The sequence below is a fragment of the Papilio machaon genome, chromosome 19 (assembly GCF_912999745.1).
Source record: "Papilio machaon chromosome 19, ilPapMach1.1, whole genome shotgun sequence".
In the NCBI taxonomy this organism is placed as follows: Eukaryota; Metazoa; Arthropoda; class Insecta; order Lepidoptera; family Papilionidae; genus Papilio; species Papilio machaon.
This window is the reverse complement of record NC_060004.1, coordinates 2,281,704-2,305,445: the sequence shown is the minus strand read 5'-3', so window position 1 is coordinate 2,305,445 and position 23,742 is coordinate 2,281,704. Positions and strand designations below refer to the sequence as shown.

The window sequence follows — 23,742 nt, the reverse complement described above, 5'->3', positions numbered from 1 at the left end:
TACCTTTGCCTTTTACATGTTATTCCTAGATATGTTTTAATCTTTAATGCGTATAACTATGATCATATAAATTAAGTTAAGATACTATAAAGTATCGCAATCCTTGAATAAATGATATATGCACATTATAAGTAAGAATATAACAAGTACAAAAAAGAAAACTTTTTACATATTTTTTGCTCTTCAATGTGGCAATATTTTGTTTCGAAATTAAATAATTAATTATTTCAAAGCGAAATAAATTGAAATTACCATTTAATTTTAAACGTTTTAAATAATAATTATACAAGTAGATGATACATTAACTGTATCAAATAAATTAAATCTGAAACTATGTCAGTTACAAATTTAAGGCATTCGATTTCAAAGATAAACTTTCAACAGCGCAACTTCGTTATGTTCGTTATTTGTTAAAGTTTTGTTACGCGTAACACAATGTTGTATGCTACTTAATTTAAATACAAACATTGCCTTAGAACGAGTTAGTAGCACAAGCCTATTAATTTTCTAACCTATAACTAAAACCTTTTAAAAATATGCACATGCTAAGTTCCAGATTATTTACATTTAAAGCATAAAAATTATTATAACATTTAGTATTGAAAAAAAGAGTATTAATTTAAGCAAAAATAAAATACCTATTTAGAGATTAATTAATTCCGTAAAGGCAAACTTCAAAAGTCTTTTCACGTCATAAATTAAGCAAATCAAAAAACTAAAAATAGTGAGGAACGCTAGTCAGTCATCTTGGTTGCCAAATTTAATCATTCAAGTAAATTCCTTCTATAAATTGTAACATCTGGATTTAAGTAAGTGTACAAAGTCGCCTCAAGGAAGCCATAAAAATATTAAATTAAGTTGCAAATATTCGTTTCAAATAATATTACTTAAATAAATATGACACAAATAAACATAGATTTTAACAAAAATTTCTTTATTTTAATTTTTCAAAAAATTGATTTTAAGAATAACTTAGTTACGTATACATATATTTTTGATGTTATTTGATCTTTAGCCCAGTTAGTCACTAATACCGTATATCAATGGTTTCATTCCGGTTGTTAAGTTAATTTGACAATTGACACTATAGACTAGATGTCACCGCAATGTCACTGAGTCGTGAAATCATTTTAACTTGGGTTTCCACTGGCGATACACTCGTACAACAAAATATTGTCATCCCTCACATTCTCTTAGAACAAACAGAGATAGTAATATGTTTTCAAAATGTTATATTGCAACCCGCACCGAGTCAGCGTGGTTGACTATGGCCTAGTCACCCCAAACTTAGGGTAGGCTCCGAGCCCCTCAGTGGGGACGTATAGTGAGCTGATGATGAAATGTTATATGATATCTCTGGTATACTCAACTAGTCTATAGTATCTGATGAAAGATAAAAATCAAGAAACTTCCATACCAATTAAAGTTGCGGTAAATTAACTTTACGTAAACTTAAAGTTAACGTTGTCTTTAGTTCGCTTTGAAGTTGCTTGTTTTTATACTTATCGTCAATGAAAACAGTTCTAAGAATAATCACTAATTAACTTTAATAGATTGAAATAACATTTTTTATATCCCTTAGATATACACAGCTGTTTAATCAGAGGCATGTTGACATTTCAAATTTCACATAATTTAAATTAATATAAAATTAAATAAGTACAAAATAAAACGTAGTAGGTACCGAAATGTAACTGAAACAACTGAAGGAAAAAGATCACGAGGCCGTTCACCAACAAGATGGACTGACCAAGGGAAGGAGACGTCGTCCACAAAATTTTACACCATCGTGAGAGACGCGCTGGACAGGTGCCGGTGGAGACATATCATCTGCTCCAGATGCATCCCTTCACATGCTGACCGACATAGAGAAAGGTATCGAAATATTTTCCAGCAAAACAACTGACATATCTCAATATTACCTATAATAGTATTTAGTTAAATAGTTAAAATATAAAAAAATTCTATTTTATCATTATAAACCTGCCTTATTTCCATACAACCAAGAGATATAAGGAGACTTGGTAAATACGTCAACACCATAGTGACTGGCAAATTTAACAAACTTCGTAATAGATTTTTTATAAGCATCATTATAGTACCTACTTTAACAATTATTACGCAAGCATCATAATATCAAGACGGTTCCGTTCGGACCCTACAATTATGACCTAATGATTTCTTGTATTGTAATTTATTTATTAAAGGTAATTTGTGTATAATTTATTGATGATTAAATTGTACGAATTTTTTCTGTCAATTTGTGTTGAAATATTCATTCAATAATCATTTCCTTATACCAAATTGATATTAATAAAAAAAGTGATTTATAAAACGCCGACAATGGCGGAAAATACCGGATTCATAAATTCAGTTAAATTTTAAATATAAAATAAAATTGTCCATTTTTAATGCTTAACGAATGACATGTGAACGTTTCTAATATATTATTCATTCTATAAACTGGAATGTAGAAGTCGACTAGCCTCGATATTAATGGGAAGCAGTCTCTGTACTTTCTACTGCAAGTTGCAACTATCACCTTAATAATCAACATTTTCTCAACAAATGCAATATAAGAATACGCTTATTCTTGTGTACGATATCATTTTCTTTTGAAAATTACATTAATAATGTAGTTATGATGTAAAAAACAACATCTAACTACGTAATAGTTTTAAATGCACTTACACACACTGCTGCACTCAGGGTATAGGTATTAAACCGCTAAGTGTATAAGTGTAGATTTAATACGAGAAATTTACACTAAGGAGGAGTCTGAATGTGTCTGTGACAGTAGTAATCATTTCTATCATTACCATGGTCATCTTTGTATTTAAAATAGAAATGCATTTGTTCATTACGAGCTGTCGCCCGCGACTTCGTCCGCACGGAATTAACAAATCTTAGTACCCTAAGTGTTCTTCCACACTATGTTCTATATCCATACTAAATTTCATCCAGATCAGTCAAGCCATTCAGGAGATACCGTCTAATAAAAATCCATATCCATCCATCCATTAGTTTCCTTAGGACACAAAAAATTGTAGTATATTGTGTAGCAATCGATACTTTTTCAACTGTTTTTTTCTTCGGTTTTAAAATGTTCAACTAGTAGGTGCTGTCTATAGGTTTTAAAGTGTAATCATCTCTGTGGCTAGATTCAACAATCAAGGGCAATTCAGTCGTGTCAGCGCGATGTTTACTTTGAATCAGCTCTTCCGAGTAGCTACATTCGCCTCCCACACTCGTTTGCGCCAATTTAGCGTGTGTCGGTTTTTTCACGGCAACGATTTTCTTGTTTCGCTTTGATTATCTCATTATTGTCACTAGTACTTGACCAACTTGTAGCATAATTAGTATTATTCGAGGATAAATACTTAAAAAATATCTAAAGTAGCTTTAATAGCCTAAAAGATTAAATTGATTTTGACTAGCAAGGTATGATTCGTTGCGTATTTTTCAATGAGTGTCACAGTCCGTCGGGTTTTTGGTTTGTAAAAAAAAACAAATTGTGATTATTACACATATTAAAAATCTCCTATAGAAACACATAAAAAATACTTTTTATCTAATTTATCGGTATCAAGTTTAAAATACACACTTGATAACAGAGAGCACTTATTTTGAGTACTCTTGAATTTAAACAAAAACTTATTGATTTTAATTATTTGCCTATCGAAATATTCGTTATAATACTGGTGATTAGACTAACATACAAAGATTTTTTCTATTAAACGTGCCTTAAAATTTCATTATTAAAAACCGTTTTAGATAAAATGAAACAAATGATACGTAAAAAAACACAAATAACCTTCGTAACATAAAACATAGCTTGTGTTTAAATATTAAAAGATATTTTCTTAAAAATATCAAAGTACTGGTAAAAATATTTCATATTATCACTTGACTAGAGGGCAGATTACGTCAATTCGTCTTCGAGCGTCGGAGGTCACATGGATATAATAACATTTGCGACCTAAATTTGCGAACCGCCTCTGAGGACCAATCCACTTAGCTCCTGTTAATTCAGATATGAATTTTGAATTCACGCGATCCACCAATTTGTATTACGATATTACTATTTATACAAATATATAAATATCTATAAAATTAAATTCAATCAAGGTGTACAGTCTTACAACAGTTTTAGACCGACGTTAGACAACTTGTGTTAATTTGAAAATACCGCTGCACACCTTTCCTTAAAGGAACATTAATTGATAAGGGTTTTTATAGGAAGGAGGTATAGAAGCTTAATTTTGAACTAAAAGTCGTCTAAACCTAAAGCTATGAGGGAACATAAATAAGTCCAATGTGTCCGTAATAATTATAATTTACGTCACTAAAGCAAGTAGATAACACCTCAATGTCAGCAAACGTGTTCGTTCACGCTACCCGCATTCAAAACATTTTGAAACAAAGCTGCAAATATAGATTAAGAGCGAGACAAAACAGCAATTACTTGTACTTAGGATATACCGATTACATCATCTTAATTTTTAGTTACAACATATAAAAATATCCACAGAAAAGTTCACTCACCTCGTACGCCGGTGTATGAAGACTGTCCCTGATGACTGGCGCACTATTCCTCGGTCCGATAAACGCCATATTCTCATTTTAAATCATAAACAATATCTATCTCGAGGCACACCAATTAGCGTGATTGATAAACACAGAATCGGTCGCCCACTCGATGTTCTGCGTTATGATTTTTCATCAATTTCTCTATTTACTGTTATTGAATACGGCCACAACACTGTCACTTAACTAGAACGCGTTCCAATTTTGAAATTTGAAATATACGGCATTCGATGCGAACGCTTTCTAGACTCGATTTTTTAATCTGCACTGGTTAAATTATCGGCACAGATTATAAAAGACTAACAGATAAACGCACACAAACACTTCCTATTTGATGTAACAATTCAAGGTCACTTCAATTATATTTATTAGTGTAACACGGAATGGAATTATTTGCAATTATAATTTCGTGTTACTTCTTACACTTAGCCGACTTCTATATTTAATTTGCGGAACGGCGGCGGTGTTTGTTATGGTTGACGTATGGCGTAACACTGAAACCAGACGGACTGTATAAACCAGTTTGTAGAAAATAAAATTACAATTAAACAACGCACATCTTCTAATTATGTAAATTATGCATTCGAAAGTATTGACGCATTCGTTGTAACGGTCAGTTCATCATTATTGACGTTTCCAATTTTTTTGTAACATTTTTAAAATAGGTCTGTCCGATGTTGCGAACATAAAATATCGATGCATGTAATATGTATTTATCGAAAACAACTCATTGTTGGCCAACATCGATGTTTTCACGTAAACGCGATGCTTAACATCATTAAGTTGGTTTGAAAGGTGCTAATAAATAGAGGCAAAAATGTATTACATTTATGATGAAAATAGGGCAGTTCAATCAATCAGTTCGACAGTTTTTTTTCTTTCTTGTGGCAAAGATTAATGTCTGCCGCAGTAGTGGAAATGTGTTATTGTACTTTTTTAAATAAAAAGCTTCACCAATAAGGACCTTTACTTCTTACTTTTGTTACCCTTTTAATATAAAAAAAAAAATAGGTACACTAGTCATATCGTCCATCCCTATACTACAATTTTTATCCTATTCTAATGTTATATGAAAACTTTTTGCTAGCCGGCAAAAAGTTTCCGACTTTCTTCGTTTAATGAAACATTTCATTTACCTAATGTGTTCTTGATTGCTAGCAGAATGATATAGGTAAAAATCGTAAATATAACATGGATAGATTAAGAGCGATCCATTCCAGTACGCAAGGGGCCTAGCGCTGTGAAAGCGAACTCTAATTAAATCGTGAGAAATTTCTCCTAGAGAAAGTTTACGACAGGTGGAAGGGTGGCCGAGCGGAGAACCTTTTTGATGTCCCCGTGATCTATCAAACACTGTTACTTTCGTTGCGATAAGAAGTATAGTAACCGGTATTTGATACAAAAAACTATTGGTTAGTTTTTATAGATGTAAACTACAGAGGCGTTTGTTGACATATAAAGCTTTCATAAAATACAATACGTGACCTCATCCGGTACAGTAAATCGGGACTAAAGCTTAAAAACAACCTACATTTCAGCATCGCAACAAAGGCGGTGCATTTGATTTCACAGCGTACGTATACGACCATCAACTTTTTTGTAGTACTTACACTACTTTTAAAAACTAGAAAATATATAGCCGTGGGTTTCCACTGCAGAAACAGTTGTACTAAACAAGAACTAGGATTTGTACTACAAGTGTCACGTCAGTTGAATTCTACTGTCACTTTAAAAACAAAATATTTAATGCAGTTGATGTCACCAAACGACAAATAGAACAGACCAACGTGGGCGATAGAATGACATAAGCACTACAATAGTACCAAAATAAAAAAACCTAACAATTTTTAAAATACCCAACAAGACTTAAACTAAATTTCCTGAAGCTACGTATATTTTATGAGAGCACTGCAAGTCACGAAAGCCTAGGCTTCTGACATTTTATTCGCCCCTCGTGACCTCTAGGTCGGCTTACCTGCCACAAATATAACGGCTGAATTCTATAAATATTTAAAACAATTATGGTGCGGTGTTTTCTATCTTTTATTCCTTTATGTTTATGCTTTCAAGAATATATCTAATGTTAAACACCACGCGTTACACACACTTAGGATATACATATATCTATTAAAGTTCTTTATTGCGAAAAATAGCGTGTAAATAAAAAAGGTAGATCCTAAAACATTCACTAACAAAACTAAAACAATAAAATCAATCTCTTCTATCGGTGAATAGTTGTAATTACGCAATAGAGAAAGTGATCGGAGATAATTGGTTCTTTAATCAACTAGAATGTCATATCTACGATCAAAACAAAAAGTATAACAAGGCTTATGGTAACTTGTTATACTTGAAGATGAAAAAATGCAGAGTTATTCGCGGAAACATTCTAGGCAAATAAAGTCACTGACAACCAAGCTATTTCAAAATTGTAAAAGCTAGCTGCTAATTATTTATCTCCAGAAAAAAAGGCCGTGTAAGGATATGCTGGAGTGCCTATTTTCTATTATTTATCTTGTGTATACGTATAAGTAGACCTTAAATTAGATAAATTTTTGGATTCACTATTCGTGTCTCGTGCACTATTTCAAGGCTTTCTTTACAGCATATCTTAATTTGGATTAAGACCCTTATAATTAATGTCTGGTTTACATTCTGCCAGTACATTGGGACAGTAGGCATACCACTGGCATAATATTAACACTAACAGACGCCAGTAAGCTAAAACAGTCCATACCAGGCCTGCGCTATTGTCCTACTGTACTGGCATGATATAAACCAAGCATTAAGCTTAATAATGCTGATAATAAATATTAAGAATATATTGTTCAGTCTAATAAATATAGCTTAACTATTACAGGAATTATTTATGCATCGTAGCAACCCAAACCGTTATAGTAACATGTACGGTAAGACAGGCAAAGGTTTGACCGGAAGTCGGACCTCCATCTTTGCCGGAAGCTCGGGCACCGTTTCGCACGGGAAACTGCAACGCCATATCTGATGGCGTGCAACATAAAGAACCTTTTTCGTCAGTTTAATACCGACTTAAAAGGCTACTGGCCAGCATGCGACTACTAATTTAGTTATTAAATAAATTTAGGGGTTTTAAAAGCAGTGAACATTAACACAATAAACAGCTCTTCATTTTATTTAGCGAGTGCTCATGCTTAAAATACATACATTTTATCTAAACATGTATCTCGTTTCTCTGTCATTTAGCGGCACGTTAATAAAGTATATGCACACACGTGCCAAAAGCCATTACAGTACAATGTGTGAAGACTGTAGCCGTAATCGTCTGTCCCACGCAGCCGCCATTGTTATGCCAGAATATGGTGCGGTTTCAATGCGATTGTTTTGAGGCATATTTCACTTGTAGAAAGGTTCTTATGTAATTTATCTGTTGCACGCTAGGGAGATGTGTAGAGAAAGTATCGATTGTAATAAATTAATATTCCTAAATGTGACCTGTATACCGACTACATTGCCATCCCTCTAAAGCTTTTTAAAGAAAACAGTGACAGCAATAGTGTTCGTATAAACGTATCATGCCATTTGAAATTCGCGGTAAAAAGAAACATTAACATCATCATCTCATTGTCTTTATCCTACACTATATGTTATTGGCGCATCAGGTTTTCGTCCTTCAGAATAAAAAAACAAGCATGGTTATAACTTACGCTGTGTGTTTAAATAAATTTCACATCTCGCTTCTGAACAATGTTATGTAACATGTTGTAATTTTTTAACACTTCGCTGTGATGTTTACCGATTTGCGTGCTGCAAGCTACTTAGAGCATATTAACAAATCTTATAAGGAAATAAAAATTGAAAAATTTATTTAAATCAAATTACGTAAACGTAGCAGTTCATAAATAATTAATTTTGCATTGTAATTTTGAATAAAAATGTATTTAACGTTCACATATTAAAATAGGATTTTTAAAGCGTGCAAAAGAAACAGAATGGGTAAACAGGTATGTATAGTCTAATCCAATAGAAATGAAAAATTTTTATCTATCTAAACAATTTCACCTTTATAAGGCTGGAATCATAGACTTATTAAAAACAGATATGTCATTATCATCAATTTAAACACTAAAACATTTCAAAATAAATCAACAGACAATAAATAATATTGTCAGCCAGTGATATGTGTAAATATAATTTGACGTTAAGATTGAATTCGACCTTATAATATGGTAATCTCTTTTTAAGATCATTATCATAAACAAGCCTCAAATAACATTTTCCTATGCTAAATATTAAAACACTAAAAACATTGGACTGGGCAAAACATGTTCAATTTACTACACCTGTAAATTTTATATTAGCTGCAGATGCAAGCTCTTAATGCAATTGCATCGAAATGCTTTCACGGAGATTGCACTATGCTCGGTTACAAATTTATACATATACACGCGGAATAGAACAACAACGTCATTAACAACAAAAAATATTAATAGTATAAAAAAAACAAGTAAAATCTGCACTTCACTAGTAATTTTTAATATTGTACTACAGCTAGAAAAAATATGTCGTCTCGTCATTATAATTACAAAAGATTAATTCAAATTTATTCATTAATTACAATCTATTTACGTAGTTAATCTTCATACTAATTGTAGCTCTTACATGTCCTTACTAAGTACTGATAGGTTTTCAATACAATCGTCAAAGGATGGCAGTGCAGTAGGCGAGACGGAACGGAAGGCCGCACTGCGCGGTGCAATGTAACCTTGCAATCTCGATAGCTCGCTCTACCCACGCGGGGACCTCGATATAAAGATGGGCGTTAACTAATTTCTACAGTAGAAAGTTATTTTTTATGGTATGTAAACATAGAAACATTTAATAAACTTTCTTTTCTAGAATATTGGCAACGTTTCAATTAAAAGGCTCGAGCATACCCTAAGTTAGAGATCATTAGTAACATAAAAAAAAGATAAGTAGCCTATGTGTTCTTCCAGACTATGTTCTACATCTGTGCCAAATTTCATCGAGATGCGTTCAGCCGTTCCGGACATCCATCCATCCATCCATCTAAACATTCGCATTTATAATAATAGTAAGATATACCCGAGGTGATAACGTAAGCAAGAAACCTTAGACTCTCAATAAATGTTTCTAGATAAAATATGATATCATTTACATAAATAAGAAGGGTAGGCAGAGCTCATGAAATGCCCTTTGACGCAACCCTGTCACACATGTTTCACGATATTTTCAATAATGTTTGAAGGCACTAAATAGTGATAACTCTGCTTTAGGAAACAAACTATAAATTACTGTGTTAATTTTACAAGAAGCAAGTCGTCAACGTTCAAATGGATCTGATAGCGACGCATGCCTGCACCAGTGGGCCAAGGATGTCATAACAATTATTATGCACCGACGGCCATTATGCGAGAAATGCTAATAGAGACATTACATTACGTTCATACAGATAAGTGGGTGGGAAAGAAATAAACTGGATAATAAACAAGAAAAAGTTGGCTTTACAATTTAGATGATAGAATAGAAATAATATTTTAGTGAATATAATTGAATGAATATTTATGATGTAATTTAAACTAATCAGTTAACGATGGAGTGATATTTATTCTTTATTCCGTGAATAAGGTCTTTTTACACAGTGGTAGATCCCACAACATAAATATTTGTTGAGTGTACAAATGCGATAGGTTGACCAACGGTCGACGTGTGAAAGAGGATATTTCTCCTTCCTATGCGTCCTCTCCTCCGTTGATTAAATGAGCTAAAATTACAAAAACTAGGTTTTCGTTTTCAGTTCAATATGTAATCTGTAGTTACGCGTATATTACATTAATAATATGGCTTTAAATACCAAAACTAATAAGTAAATATGCTACTTATCAACTTATACCAGAAACCATGAAATTAACAATGAACACAATTATCCACCAGAACAATAAAACTGCATGAAGCTGAATGAGTCTATATCACTATTTACCATTATTTTAATGCGTATAACAGATAATAATCAGCAACTCACTATGAGTGACAAACTAACTGACGCAATTAGTTAAGTACTAGTTAGTCGCCGGCAAATCCGTCCGTGCGGAATTAAAAAAAAACTTAATAAGTAGCCTATGTGTTCTTCCAGACTATTTGCGAAATTTCATTAAGATCGCTTGAGCCGGTCCGGAGCTACCTTCAAACAAACATCCATCCATCCATCTAAACTTTTAGCATTTATAATACTAGTAAGATTAAGCAAAGGCGGAAAGTATTTTGTATAAATGGTTCAGAGCTTTGTATGGTTCTTTAATGTAAGTAAAAAGGTATTTTTTATATCAAAAAGTGGCAAACGAATAAACTGCCACCTGAATTCGACCAATGCCTATAGAGATCCACAAATGCAGATGCATTGCCTACCTTTTACCAACGGAGAAGGGGACGCACAGAAAGAGGATTGCTTTTCCTATCCGTCAATTCTCCCACCAAATCCCCTTCCCTTTCCCATCCTTTCCTATAAGAAAAGGGTGGGAAGAGAAACAGGACTAAAACTATGCCTCCTTTTAAGTAGTAATATACTTAATGTCAAAAATAAGTAGTACACTTTCAATTCCTATTTCTCCTAAAGTAAACCTAATTGTTAAAAAAGTAAAATCTTATGTATGAACAAATTTCAATTTAAAACTTGGATACATACAAACAACAAAAAATTATATTTTTCTTTAAAAAAAATATTATATCCCTAGACTCAGTAATCGCTATGATAGCAAACAAAGTGTACAATTAAAACCCGCCTACACTTTATTTTCCGTGCACTAGCACAGTCTTAACCCAGTTTGTGTGAGATTTCGGGGGCATCGCTAACGTTAGTACTCGCATGCATACATGTTACGTCAGTCGACTTGTTTTGCAATTAATTGCAAACTCTTCTCACTGAATACACTGACGAGAGTGTACAACGAATTTCAACAACTTAAATAAATATCAAATGTCAAAAGTTAATTTGAAACCCAAAGACATGGGCACCTCAAGTGATACAATTTTATTTAGAGAAATCTCTTAATTTTACTTATTAAAAGGTGATTAATACATTGACAATTTCGACTAATTTAACGAGACACGAAAAAGTAAGAGAAGTGGGTAATTATCACCGTCAGGATCTTGGCCTAAATATTATCTGCTTACGGCGAGGTATGTTGTCATTATGAATAACAACTTTAATCAGATAATTTTAAAGAGTGTTAGTAATTCAGTTACTACTATTTTTTATACCTTTTACTGTATACATTTTCACATACCCGTCTCTTCCTCGTTCACGCAACGCATCAACTTGATAACAAACTACATAACTATTACGGCGCTGTGAGGCTGGTGATGTTACATGCGTATGCTAATTTATAAAATAAAAACATCTATCAGTAATATACAAGAAAATAAATAGCTAATATATCATACAGCAAAAACAGTAGTGACCTAATAATTTTGCAATAATTTGTATAAAAGCGCCACCGTAATATCGACCGATGATTTCGTAAGGACTGCAAAAAATGTTTAAATCCTGTAGATATGATGCTTATATGCAACTAATAACATGATGAAGAAGAGAATAAAATAAGTCAGCTCTTTTAATCTTATGATCCATTAATTCACAGAAAAAATGAGTAATTTCAACAAAGTTAACGCTTTTAACGAATATTCGTCTCAAATATTTCGTTACAACACTAACTAACTATTCCAATTTCATCGTATATCCAACTATAACTTGTTAAAGTTTTTACGCGGAATAGGACAGGTCAAGTGAGAAATTGGATTTCCATATTGGAATTTCAATTTTGACTTCCACCAGATCTGACCGAGATTTTATAACATGTTATTTTTTTTATTCGTAACATTTCTATATCACCAATACTTGGATGAAAGAAGCAAGACCCTTTTTACACAATTGAACTTCACTTTATTGCTATATTTCACAGATTTTCATATAATAAAACATGAAGAACTTATATATAGGTAGAAAGGAAACAACGATTGTATTTCTTAACAGTATCGCCAAAAGCCAGTTACAACACACTTAAAATACAATAATACAGCATTATCTTCCTCACAAAGCAAACACCAGATAACGAAACAGTCTTCCCCACATAGATATGATCTAACTGTTGCACCATTTATCTCAATTTACATTACCGCTGTGACGTCATCACGCTGTTGATTACTTAGCGAGTTGGCAAGTCAGACGGAGGACGAAAGGTCACAATTTCAACTTGAGGTGATATACACGTGATAGTAACATGTTTAAATTAAATATAAGTATGATAGACACAAGATAATCAGCTGTTCTTGATTACAGATGCGCTAACTGTAGGTATCGAAACACTTGTATAATAACATATTGCCATCCCGCCCTTTCTTTCTAAGAAAATAGATATAACGATGTTTAAGTACATATGTTTCTTCGGTGTAAACTAACAAGAAATGTTCACTTTACTTTATCGTTAGAACAATGATTAATAGTGTTATACCCTGACATGTCGTGACATTGCGTCTATAACAGAACCTAACAAGTTGTTCTCAATGCAATAATATATTACCAAAGCACAGAAAATCGAAGGTCGAAGTCTGTCACAAATCGTGAAGTCATATTACAAGATAAGCCTTTAACTATACTTGTAACTCACGCGTACTATATTTGATATGTAACCTTTATTGTTTGTGTAGTATGAGACCACGAAAGACATTAAATAGTTTAAGGATAGCTAGGAATTTGAGGTTTGTATGTTTCCAAAGTACATAAGAATTCATTTAGATTGGTCTGCGTTCACAATCAGTTAATGAAACTGTTAACCAAATGATGCTGAATGAATTGCTGACATCTGCAACCGCAAACACGTCACGCCCCGTTTGTCTAGTGTTTGGGGAAGGGGTAAATGCCGGATAGTCCACCAACCATGTCGTTGGCAATACCAAAACGTCGCAGACGTTGCGTGTTACAATTTTTTATTCATCGTAATCCGCTACATCCGTTGATGCATTCCTTTCTTGTATTATATTTGTATATGTTTATATAATGCGTAAAGAGTGTTAATTCTTATCTTTAGTTCTGGAGTTGACAATATTATACTTTTGCAAAATGCAGAACAGAAAAATTCATTTATATACAAGTCATCTAACAACTAAATATGTTCATGAGTTAAGTAAGTAGTAATAATTTAAGTCAAAATTAAATTCCAGTAATAAACATTAAAATAGGAATTAACCAATATTCTAGTGAAAATTTTAGTAATAATCATTATAAATGTGTAATATACCATTGTCTTGAATAAACCATGTGAGTTATAATTATGTCTTTATCTATATGATAGCTTAGATAAAATATACTGTCCTAATTTCGCAGTATTGCAATAACGAATAAACGGAATTGTCAAGTCTCTAAAACCGAGTACTCAAGCCATAAAATAAATTAATGCCTCAACTGCGCAGATAATCTCGCAAAGACATGATGTCATATTTCTGTACCTACTCATAAAAAACCGTAGATCTTCAACGTAGCAAATATAATTAATTTTATAACATAGTTACAATAATCTAATCACATGTTAGCAACGTAAAGAATGCTACCATTAGTTTCTTCTAATACCAAGTATGAACTTTATTCACTTTGATTGTCGCGTAATTGACATTTTAAGACCTTTTTAAGGCACTCTGCGTGTGACAAATGAGTTCAGTCTCTTAAGCGAAATCAAGTGATACAACGAATACAAACAATAAAACTAAATTACATATTAAATCATACATCTATAAAACCAATAAAGAGAAAAGCTAGATATACAGTAGTTTATAATAGCATATGTCTAGGGGAGGAGAACTCGTTTATGGAATATACTAGAATAAATCGATAACGGCAGCGAGCGCAGAGCACACATACTCTGTAATCTATCTATTTCAGAATGTTAAATTCATAACATAACATTTATTTCAGGTACCATCAGTTTCCAGCATTGGTATACAACTTCACATAATATTTGAAGGTATTAATATTGTTTTGGTTTTCACACGAGGCAAGGCAGCTAAACAATGCAAAGTTAGAACTGGACTCGTTGACTACCCTACCTCACTAATATGTCCTTGTGTGAAACTAAACGTGTGGATCGTGCCAATCTATATTTGTATTTTACCATGAGGAACTGCAACTTGGAAACCTTTAGCTTCAACACGTTTGTATCGAAACGCCATAGATGGCACGGCGTCAGAATTACTTCCTAAGACTTATAATGAGGTATTAGACCTCAAGTGCATTGAGAATGCAAGTTGCGGCAAGACGTGCCTGCCTTTTATGGTGTATTGTTTCTTTTATGCCCCACGGAAACAATGTTTCAGAATAACACAAAGCAAAGAAGACATATTCTTAAGTACAAAGCTTGACCGAACAAGAGTTTTACAGGAGTTTTCTATAAAATAAAGCTATGTGTAGCCGAATTTCAAAGCATCAATACTAAGTTTTCACTGTATAAAAACATGTCATCCTTTCGTTTTCTATCCTGTGTGATAGCATATTATGGTTGATGCGGAAACTATTGTGAAAATTTTAAATATTGAATGAGTCACACACATCATGTCCTAATCTTACTAATATAATAAATGCGAATATTTGGATTGATGGATGTTTGTTAGAAGGTATCTCCAGAAGGACTCAACAAATCTGTAAGGAATTTGATATAGATTAAAAATTAAGTTTTTTATTTATTAACTCCACTCGAAGTTGCTGGTGACTTCATATTATGACAAAATTAAATAATTACTCACAAAAGCTAATTTACCTTGTCATAAAACTAAAAAGTACAGATAAAAAGACTTAAATATTATATCTATATATCTCGCATCGCTCTTCTTACGATGCGAGATTACTTTTCTTTAGGATGACCTCCCTGCGAAACCGACGCAAAATAATTGATCTCGTACTATTATTTAAGGTGCTCCACAATATTATTAGATGCAGCGACATCACTCAACATATCTCTATATCTGTCCCCAGAGTAAGTCCTAGAAACTACATAAAAAATATCTTCCACATTAAATTTGCCAGAACCAACCTCGGTCGCAATAGTCCTTTGGTCCGAATATGTAACGAGTATAACGTCATAAACAGCTCCGATATCGATATATTCAATGATGGTTTGACTTCATTTAAAAACAAATTATACAAATTAGTAATAATATAACTAGTTAGTAAGAATTACACATGTGTCCGATGTAATTTGTACATGCCTTTAATTGGTATACATGTTATCCAAAATGTATCAGTGAACTTTTAATATGTTTCCATTCAACATGTATGCTGTTGGCGTGATTAAATAAATAAATAAATAAATAAATAAATATTGTTTATTCTAGTATTCTCAGTGCTTCAATTTACATAGAGCGATATCATGACGCAGTAGAGCAAAACATGTGTAAATATGCAAAAGTACTTAAAGAAAACACGTTTTAAAAGATTTACCACATTGTCACATGAATTACAAGTAAAGTAAACCAGTTAAACAGATTATAAGAGGAAGTTGGGTACAAATTAGTAAAAAATATGGAAAAAATGTATTGAAATGACTAATTTGTGCACTAAAAAACGTTTAATGGTTACTAAGGGCGACACTTAAATGACGATCAAGTGATAGTGATTATGAGAAAAATAGATATATAGAGTTGATTATTTTTCATATTTCAATCCAACGTAACGAATTACAACTCTTAAGATTCTTTACGTAATAGGTCGATTTAATACGTTTTATTTTTAACAATTTGTTATATTGCTTTTTCTTTTTTATAGGGTCAATGTCAAACAGTAAGATGCAAAACAGGACAATCCCACAAGCGTTGAAGTTAATGTTTTAATAAGTTTAATGTGTTATTCGACCTTCTGACACCTAAAGCACTGCCTACTACCATGCGGGTGGACACCTATATGGCATAATTAGGAAATCTATACTTTGCATATAAGTACTAAAAGAGTCAAGGTTATGGTATACCTATACCTATACGAATTCAAAATAAACAAACCATTTGCTTAAAACAGTAATACAACCTTACAAAACAATATATCGTCTTTTTTGTGATACTCTTTGCATAAAACAGAAATTGTTTTTATCCAAATGTTTCGGCAGTGTAACCTATAGGAAAAAACCGGATTAATCCAATTATTCACATTATTTAAATGTTAATCTGTTTTATCAACGAGTCAATGTGTTAAGCTTATAGAAGTACTTGCCCATGACCCATAAGTTATGACAATGATCGAATTACAATTTTGCTTAACACCTACACATAGCTTTTTAACATTCATACATCGGTTATGAAAGACAATTCTTTATATCATATTTATTATATTTAAAATGTCCTAATGTTAAAAGATCATAATAACAAGGTGATAAGGGTACTGTAGTTATTTTTTTAAATCAATAACATCGCATTTTCAACCAAAGCATTGCATTAGGGGACCCCAGTAATGGATTCTACTATTTATTTCAAACACTGGCAATACTTTCTCGCTAACCCTTATTCAAGATCATCATTTCACTTCAGCTTTACATTTTGAAGATCTGAACCGTCTATGAATATCCCTAGAGATTTTCATCCACTCCATTCAAAATACCCATAACATTATAAGATAGCATCATTCATCGTGGGTTTGAGACCAAAATCCTTGTATAAAACATATCGTTATACATCTCAACGCCTTTGACATAACAGAGATAACATTATGTCTTGTCTTCTACACGGAATTTTAGTGTCGGAAACCAACGATCAGAGAATTAAGATCTTAACAGAGTAGCAAAATAACTATTGTTAAAATACACTACAAATTCAGATTAACACAACAAGACTTGCGTAAACATTGTTTACTCTGTAGATTAACACTATTGCAAATGACAAGATAGTGCGGTACATGTTAAAAGTTGCTCAAGAGATACAAGCGGCCTCTTTAATTACGCCTCAAATATTTACCTTATCGGTATATTTGCTTTCGTGCGTCGAGATTTTTTTCGTGTTAACTATTACTTTAAGTACGTTATCTAAGGACCGCGAACAACTATAGGCTAGTATATATTCGTACAAAATGTCGAACTATATTTTTTTATTTAAAGTAAACATAAAAAACACAAAACTCTACAACACAGTTGATAACTATTCGTAGAATAATATACTCTATGTGTAATAACTAAGAGTATTTTTAGTCTGTGGGGATCTTAATCTTCCGTACATTTATTTCTTTATAATTAATACATGACAATGATGAGATGTGACATACTGTTCAATGTATTATTTATACCCTCGGAATTTTTTTCAACATATTTTACATAGTTCATTCGAGTATCTTATTCTGACTTATGGGTTTAGTTTTATAAGGCCCCTGACCAGAATTTGACACTTTGGCCCATTATTACATTGAAAAATTACCTTCTTGGGACATTATAATTAACCCACGAAGAAAGTTATGGTAATGTACCTTCATACGGAAAACAAAAGCGATACGCTATTTCACGAAAGACCGATCTTTCTAACGAGCCGATAAGTCTTTAATATGCGCATATAAAGCTGAAATTGATATAACCGTATGTGAAAAATCACTCTCCCTTAGCTAAGCATACATAAACCATAACTCACACTGGCCGATTACAATTTAAAACACTTGCACATACACTAGCACGTAATTCACCAATTTTTTTTTCTCAAACTACTCTCGTAAGAGAGAAATTCCGACAGAGGTCGTTTCGCCGCACGACCGATGCGGACCGCGCATACAGCGTCACTGTTTAGTCCCCCAACACAGTGAATGGTGGGAGTATTAGTTTATTAAATAGGTAAATTGATGTGTAAAATGACGGAAGTTGACGGAATCGTATCCTGGTATTTGCTCCTAAAAGTGGTGCAAATGCAACTTTACATTGAATTCACTTGACGGTCACTTTTCATTACATACAAGGGAGGATTTGTATCTCTCAAAAGCAGTGAGTTTAGACCAAAATCTATATTTAAAACATATTGTTTTTTTTGTTTTGAAGATAATGACAGGGATGACGATATGTTTCATATAGAGATTTTGGTCTCAGAAACAACATGGTAAAAGAAATATCAACAGATCTGACGCAAAAGCGATACATCTATTATGAGATCTTCCTTATATATAACTTTTTCGGATCGATCTTACAATTTTTGTGACTATATGCTTTGCTTTATATCAATAAGGTTGTGAATCCATCCTCGTTTGTTTTATCTTTATTTTATTTAGCTACGAAAAATTGTACTAATATAATACCTTCTAATATAAATGCGAATGTTAAGATGGATGGATGTTTGTTAGAAGGTATCTCCAGAACAGCTCAACGGATCCTAATGTGTAGAACATACTCTGGAAGAACAGATAGACGATTACAATTATTTATTTTAATTCCGCACGGACGGAGTCCCGGAGACAATACTACTGTTAATCATTCGATTCCTAAAAACACAAATATTATAACATCATACCACCAAAATTTAACCACTGATACCGAAAATTAAAGTAAATTGGATATCAAAGAAAACTTCAATCTTCAACGAATTATCACTCTTAATTATTATCGTTTTCTATATAAAGTATTACTTCCAATTAATTAGTTTTTAAAGAATTAGAAGCGTCTAAATCGATTAACCTTAATAGCTAATGCCTTGCAAGTGCTTCATAAGACGCAAGTCGATCGTTAGGAATGTAATTAGGTTTTAATTTAGGTCTCCAAACAATTTACGCTCGAACATAACTCGTCAATCAATGACGACACTAGCATTCGAGAAATCTTAGTAATCTTTATAACGATATGTAGTTAGACTAACTGTCACCGCGATTCCGTCCGCGCGGAATATAAAATTATCCTAATTAGTAGCCTATGTCTTCTTCCAGACTACGTTCTACATCTTTAAATTTTAGCTAAATTTCATCGAGATCCGTTGAGCCGTTTTGGAGATACCTTCAAACATACATCCATTCATCCATCTAAACATTCAAATTTGTAATATTAGTATGAAGTATGATGGATGCCTGACATCCGTTTCTATCATCTTAAAGATTAACTGCCACATTAATTGTGGTTGATTGGTATTAAATCTACACTTAGTCTGAGTGCTGCAGTAACTTAATACGGATTAAGTGAATACGTATTAAAGTTACCGCGGTAAATTACAGCGATTGAAATTCCATTGCATAAACACTCTTATCAAAATTTTGTAGTCACCTCATATATGTCACTACCGAGAGATTCAGAAGATATCCAAGTAAGGAGTGACAAGGCCTCGTCACGAGGTACGAGGGTAATCTTTTTCACCGTAAAAACGCCGGATAAATGTACATACGATATTCTAAAATCGAACTGAACGAATAACACTGGTACATGGCTGGGATCAAACTTGGACATATAGATTTTCAGTCCTGTCCGGCCAGGCGCTTAACAAATGCGCCACCGACGAAAACATTTTTATCTTTGTTTTTTCAAAAAAGAATGAGAGACAATATCGATGGGTCCCATGTATAAGGGTCAAAGAACAAATTGATGATTTTTACTTTTTTGTGTTAAAAGCTACCTCTTAGTTTAGTTAACAACACGCACCAAACAAAATACACATTTACAGGTGTAAATGTTATTTTTTTACTGAAGTAAATGGGCCTGTGCGGCCTATTTTCATATATGGTTGAAACTTTGAGAGCCTCTCCTGTAAAGTTGTCAATTTGCACATTGGCCCTTATTAGTAGGAGCCATCGATATGTTTTAATACAAGTATTTCAACAGTGGAAACCGACATTGGGCTATTTGTCATCTTATTTACTGTGCTGTATAAAATGTCTATGAATATTAAAATGTACAATACAGAAAACAAAATGAAACTATTCGAAGCCTCAGCTACAAGTAAAAGCACTCAGACCATTCTAATTCTAACATGAAATATTCACACAGTCCGATTCTAACATAACCATTCACTTTATACTCACTACATTCATTGCAATATTATATTTTCAATGTAACGGGATACAAAACAATTTCATTAAAAATATACAATTTTATTTTCGTACAGCTGATATATGTTTTTGCAAAAGGATTCAATTCAATAACAAAATATTTTTAAAGTTGTCATAATGCTTTACAAATTCAAAATTCAGTCATTAGACTGCCAGGATTACTAAGATTTACAGCAATAATATTTTTTTAATTACGTGACAAGTTCATAATGTCTGTGTTGTCGTAAATTTTTAGGTATCTTTTGTTTCAGTAATTTGTGATTGTGTAACAATAAGTTAGTATTAATTAAATTTAAATACAGTGTATTATTTTCAAGTTATATAATTTAAATTATATTGTAGTTAAAAATCGATTGTACTCACTTCTAATATAGTGTTTAATTTTTAGACGTATAATTTTTTATACCTACTTGAATATTGCCTCTACCTTTTCACGTTTCAAGATAACACTTAACACAAAGAGACTCTTCCTTTAAGAGTTGAAGGGCTCAGCGAGCAAAGCTAAGATTTTTCTTAATAATTTAAAGATGAATATCTTAAAATAATGAATAAGCATGCAGATAAAAATATGTAAAATTGTAAAAAGACGTGCAAAAAATTGTACTCACTCGATCAGAAATCGCTTCTTCCATTTTCCCGCGTTTCAGCCCCGGAGCTCGAACCACATTTACTTGTGGCGCCACCACTGCAGGCGGCAACGCATTATTTCCAGCGTTGCCGCTCGTGGCTACCGGTATGAAACCGGCCTCCATTTTATCATATAAACATTGCAGCTACTGGACAACAGATGGCGCTATTCTCAATATGTTTTGTAAATCAATTCATTTTGTTATAAAAACTACGATAAATTTGTAAATTCACGGGTCAATTCACTTCGTGGACGAATAACACTATTTAAGTCACTAGCCATTGTAAGGAACTGTCTGTTAGACCACTATTAACACGATATCGAAATTTGAGCACTATCGAACGGAATTTGATGAGTGGAAATGAGTTTAACAAATCGCACAACTCACATATTATCTTTTTAACACCTTAAATTTAAATACGGGTTTCGAAATATTTCTACCGACGGAAAATAACACCAATAATCACGGCATATCACTAGAGCACTTGCGAGTTTTCTGAATTTTAATTTGACTTGTCGCATCCGTCGCCTTCGTCGCAGTGCCTGTGAAAGAGACAAATATAAGGTTATGATAATTGACAAAACAACACTTTGAAATGAATGAGACTGGTTTCGCTACAACCATCGTAAATTTTTTCACTACTGAAGATCAAGGTCTAAACTTAGAAGCATTAAAGGACGTCTAGATTGACTTGGTTTCCACTATAGACGCATCCATGCAAAAACATATTGTTATATCGTCATACACAATAAGTAAGAGAATAATATCACTTTGTATGAAAGTTCAACAGTGTAAATCCTCGTTTTTTTCTTCGAACGTCGAGATGATGTCATAATTAATTCTGAGAAATTTAGATAACTAATCTCATAGGTTTTTACCACATGTTGAATTCAAAACTTGGCACCAGTTGTATTGCTCAAGACTACAAAAAAGAATTAATATTTATAGAAATAAACCGCAAAACCAGTTCTTCGTTTAATCACAACTTTAACCTTGCAAGGACGATCATGTACATTTTTACCCTTCTAAAAATTTTAAAATATTTTAAATTCTTTACTAGCTTAGTTAATAAATCGAGCATAAGAAAAAAGAATAGAGGGTCATGAATTATTACGCAAACTAGCGGTCCCCCTCGACTTCGTTACCGGATACTTAAAAAAAAGTAGGCTATATGCCCGCGTGCATCAGCTACCTTCCCGTCAATGTCCCGTCAAAATCGGTCCAGCCGTTCCGGAGCTAACTCGTAACAAACGCGGACTTGCTTACACACTAACAGACAGAAATGTTAAAAATCAGTTTATCGTTATCAGTTACGCAAATAAATCATGTACGAAATATGAATTTTTTTCGATATTACAGACACTCCAATTTTGTTTTTATGGATATATAGATGTATGGATTAAATGTATATGCTTATGCTTTTTTAGATACATGTATAGATTGTGAACGGAAATGAAATTTCAGTTAAACTGTTAAGGTTAAATAATTCAGTTTTTTATGAAATGTCTTCAAATTTAGAAGGAAAGCATTTAGTAAAACATACGTATATCCGTTCCGTAAAGTAGTTAGTATGAGAAATGGGATTGAAATAATCGTGAAGATACTTGCATAAGAATGCCTTAAGCTGGCTATTACTGCCGTGCCATGCCATCGATCACGCCGTTATAATTCTATAGCTTTTTATGTTCACTTAATTATCATCACATGCTCATTTTTATTCAACGAGTTTAGTACAAACTATTCTAAAGTTAGAGATAACATTTTTAACAACCACGGCTTGCAAAATTCTACGCAACCAAATCTTGAAATAATTTGTAAATTTTTTATTAAAAAATAGGTCAAATATTAGGTGGTTCACCCTAGTCGTCTTCCCATGAGGACGTATGAAATAGATGACCGACTTCTACCTTTTTTTACATCGCAATTTAGACTCTACTGTATTTATTTGACCCTCAGGCTACATAAACAGTGAATATTTCTTTAAATTGTGCCAAAACTTAATTACAATCAATGAATTTTAAAAGTAAAATTTTCGCTTCGAATACTTTTGCATATTTTTAATTTAATGGTGCCAAGGTCTTGCTAGCTACCGACTAACTCAAAAGTCGTTGCAGTACTAAATGTTTTGCAAATATTTATTTTAATAAATCAGAAAAAGTTTCTTGCGCGCTAAAATTATTTTAGTTAAAAATAAAATCTCGGCTTCAACAAAAAATGAAAGTTTTGAAATTACATAATGAAAATCGATGAGATTCAATTATTGTAACCTTTTAGATAAAAGAAAAAATTTATAGTTACTTTCAGAATATACTACGTGTATCCGAACACAAGACTAGATCTAAGTTGTGTTGCTACTAATATATATTTGATAATCTTATCAAACATTAGCATTCAATAGTACGTTAGAAAGGAATTTAATCAAATCGTATAGGATAAAAATAATCAATTATCTGTCACAGGCGCTAAAAAACATCGAGTTTACAAACGACCTTCATCTTTTATCAG

The 23,742-nt window shown here is 32.6% G+C and overlaps 1 protein-coding gene across 1 annotated transcript in view; it reads right to left on the bottom strand.

Annotated features, from left to right (window-relative positions):
- Positions 1-21,775, bottom strand: part of LOC106708249 (mitogen-activated protein kinase-binding protein 1) — a 55,873-nt gene extending 34,098 nt beyond the window's left edge. The window contains exon 1 of the mRNA XM_045682565.1: positions 21,217-21,775. Within this exon, the coding sequence (XP_045538521.1) occupies positions 21,217-21,360 (144 nt within the window). The 5' untranslated portion in view covers positions 21,361-21,775. The remainder of the gene's footprint in view (positions 1-21,216) is intronic.
- Positions 21,776-23,742: the final 1,967 nt, after the last annotated feature.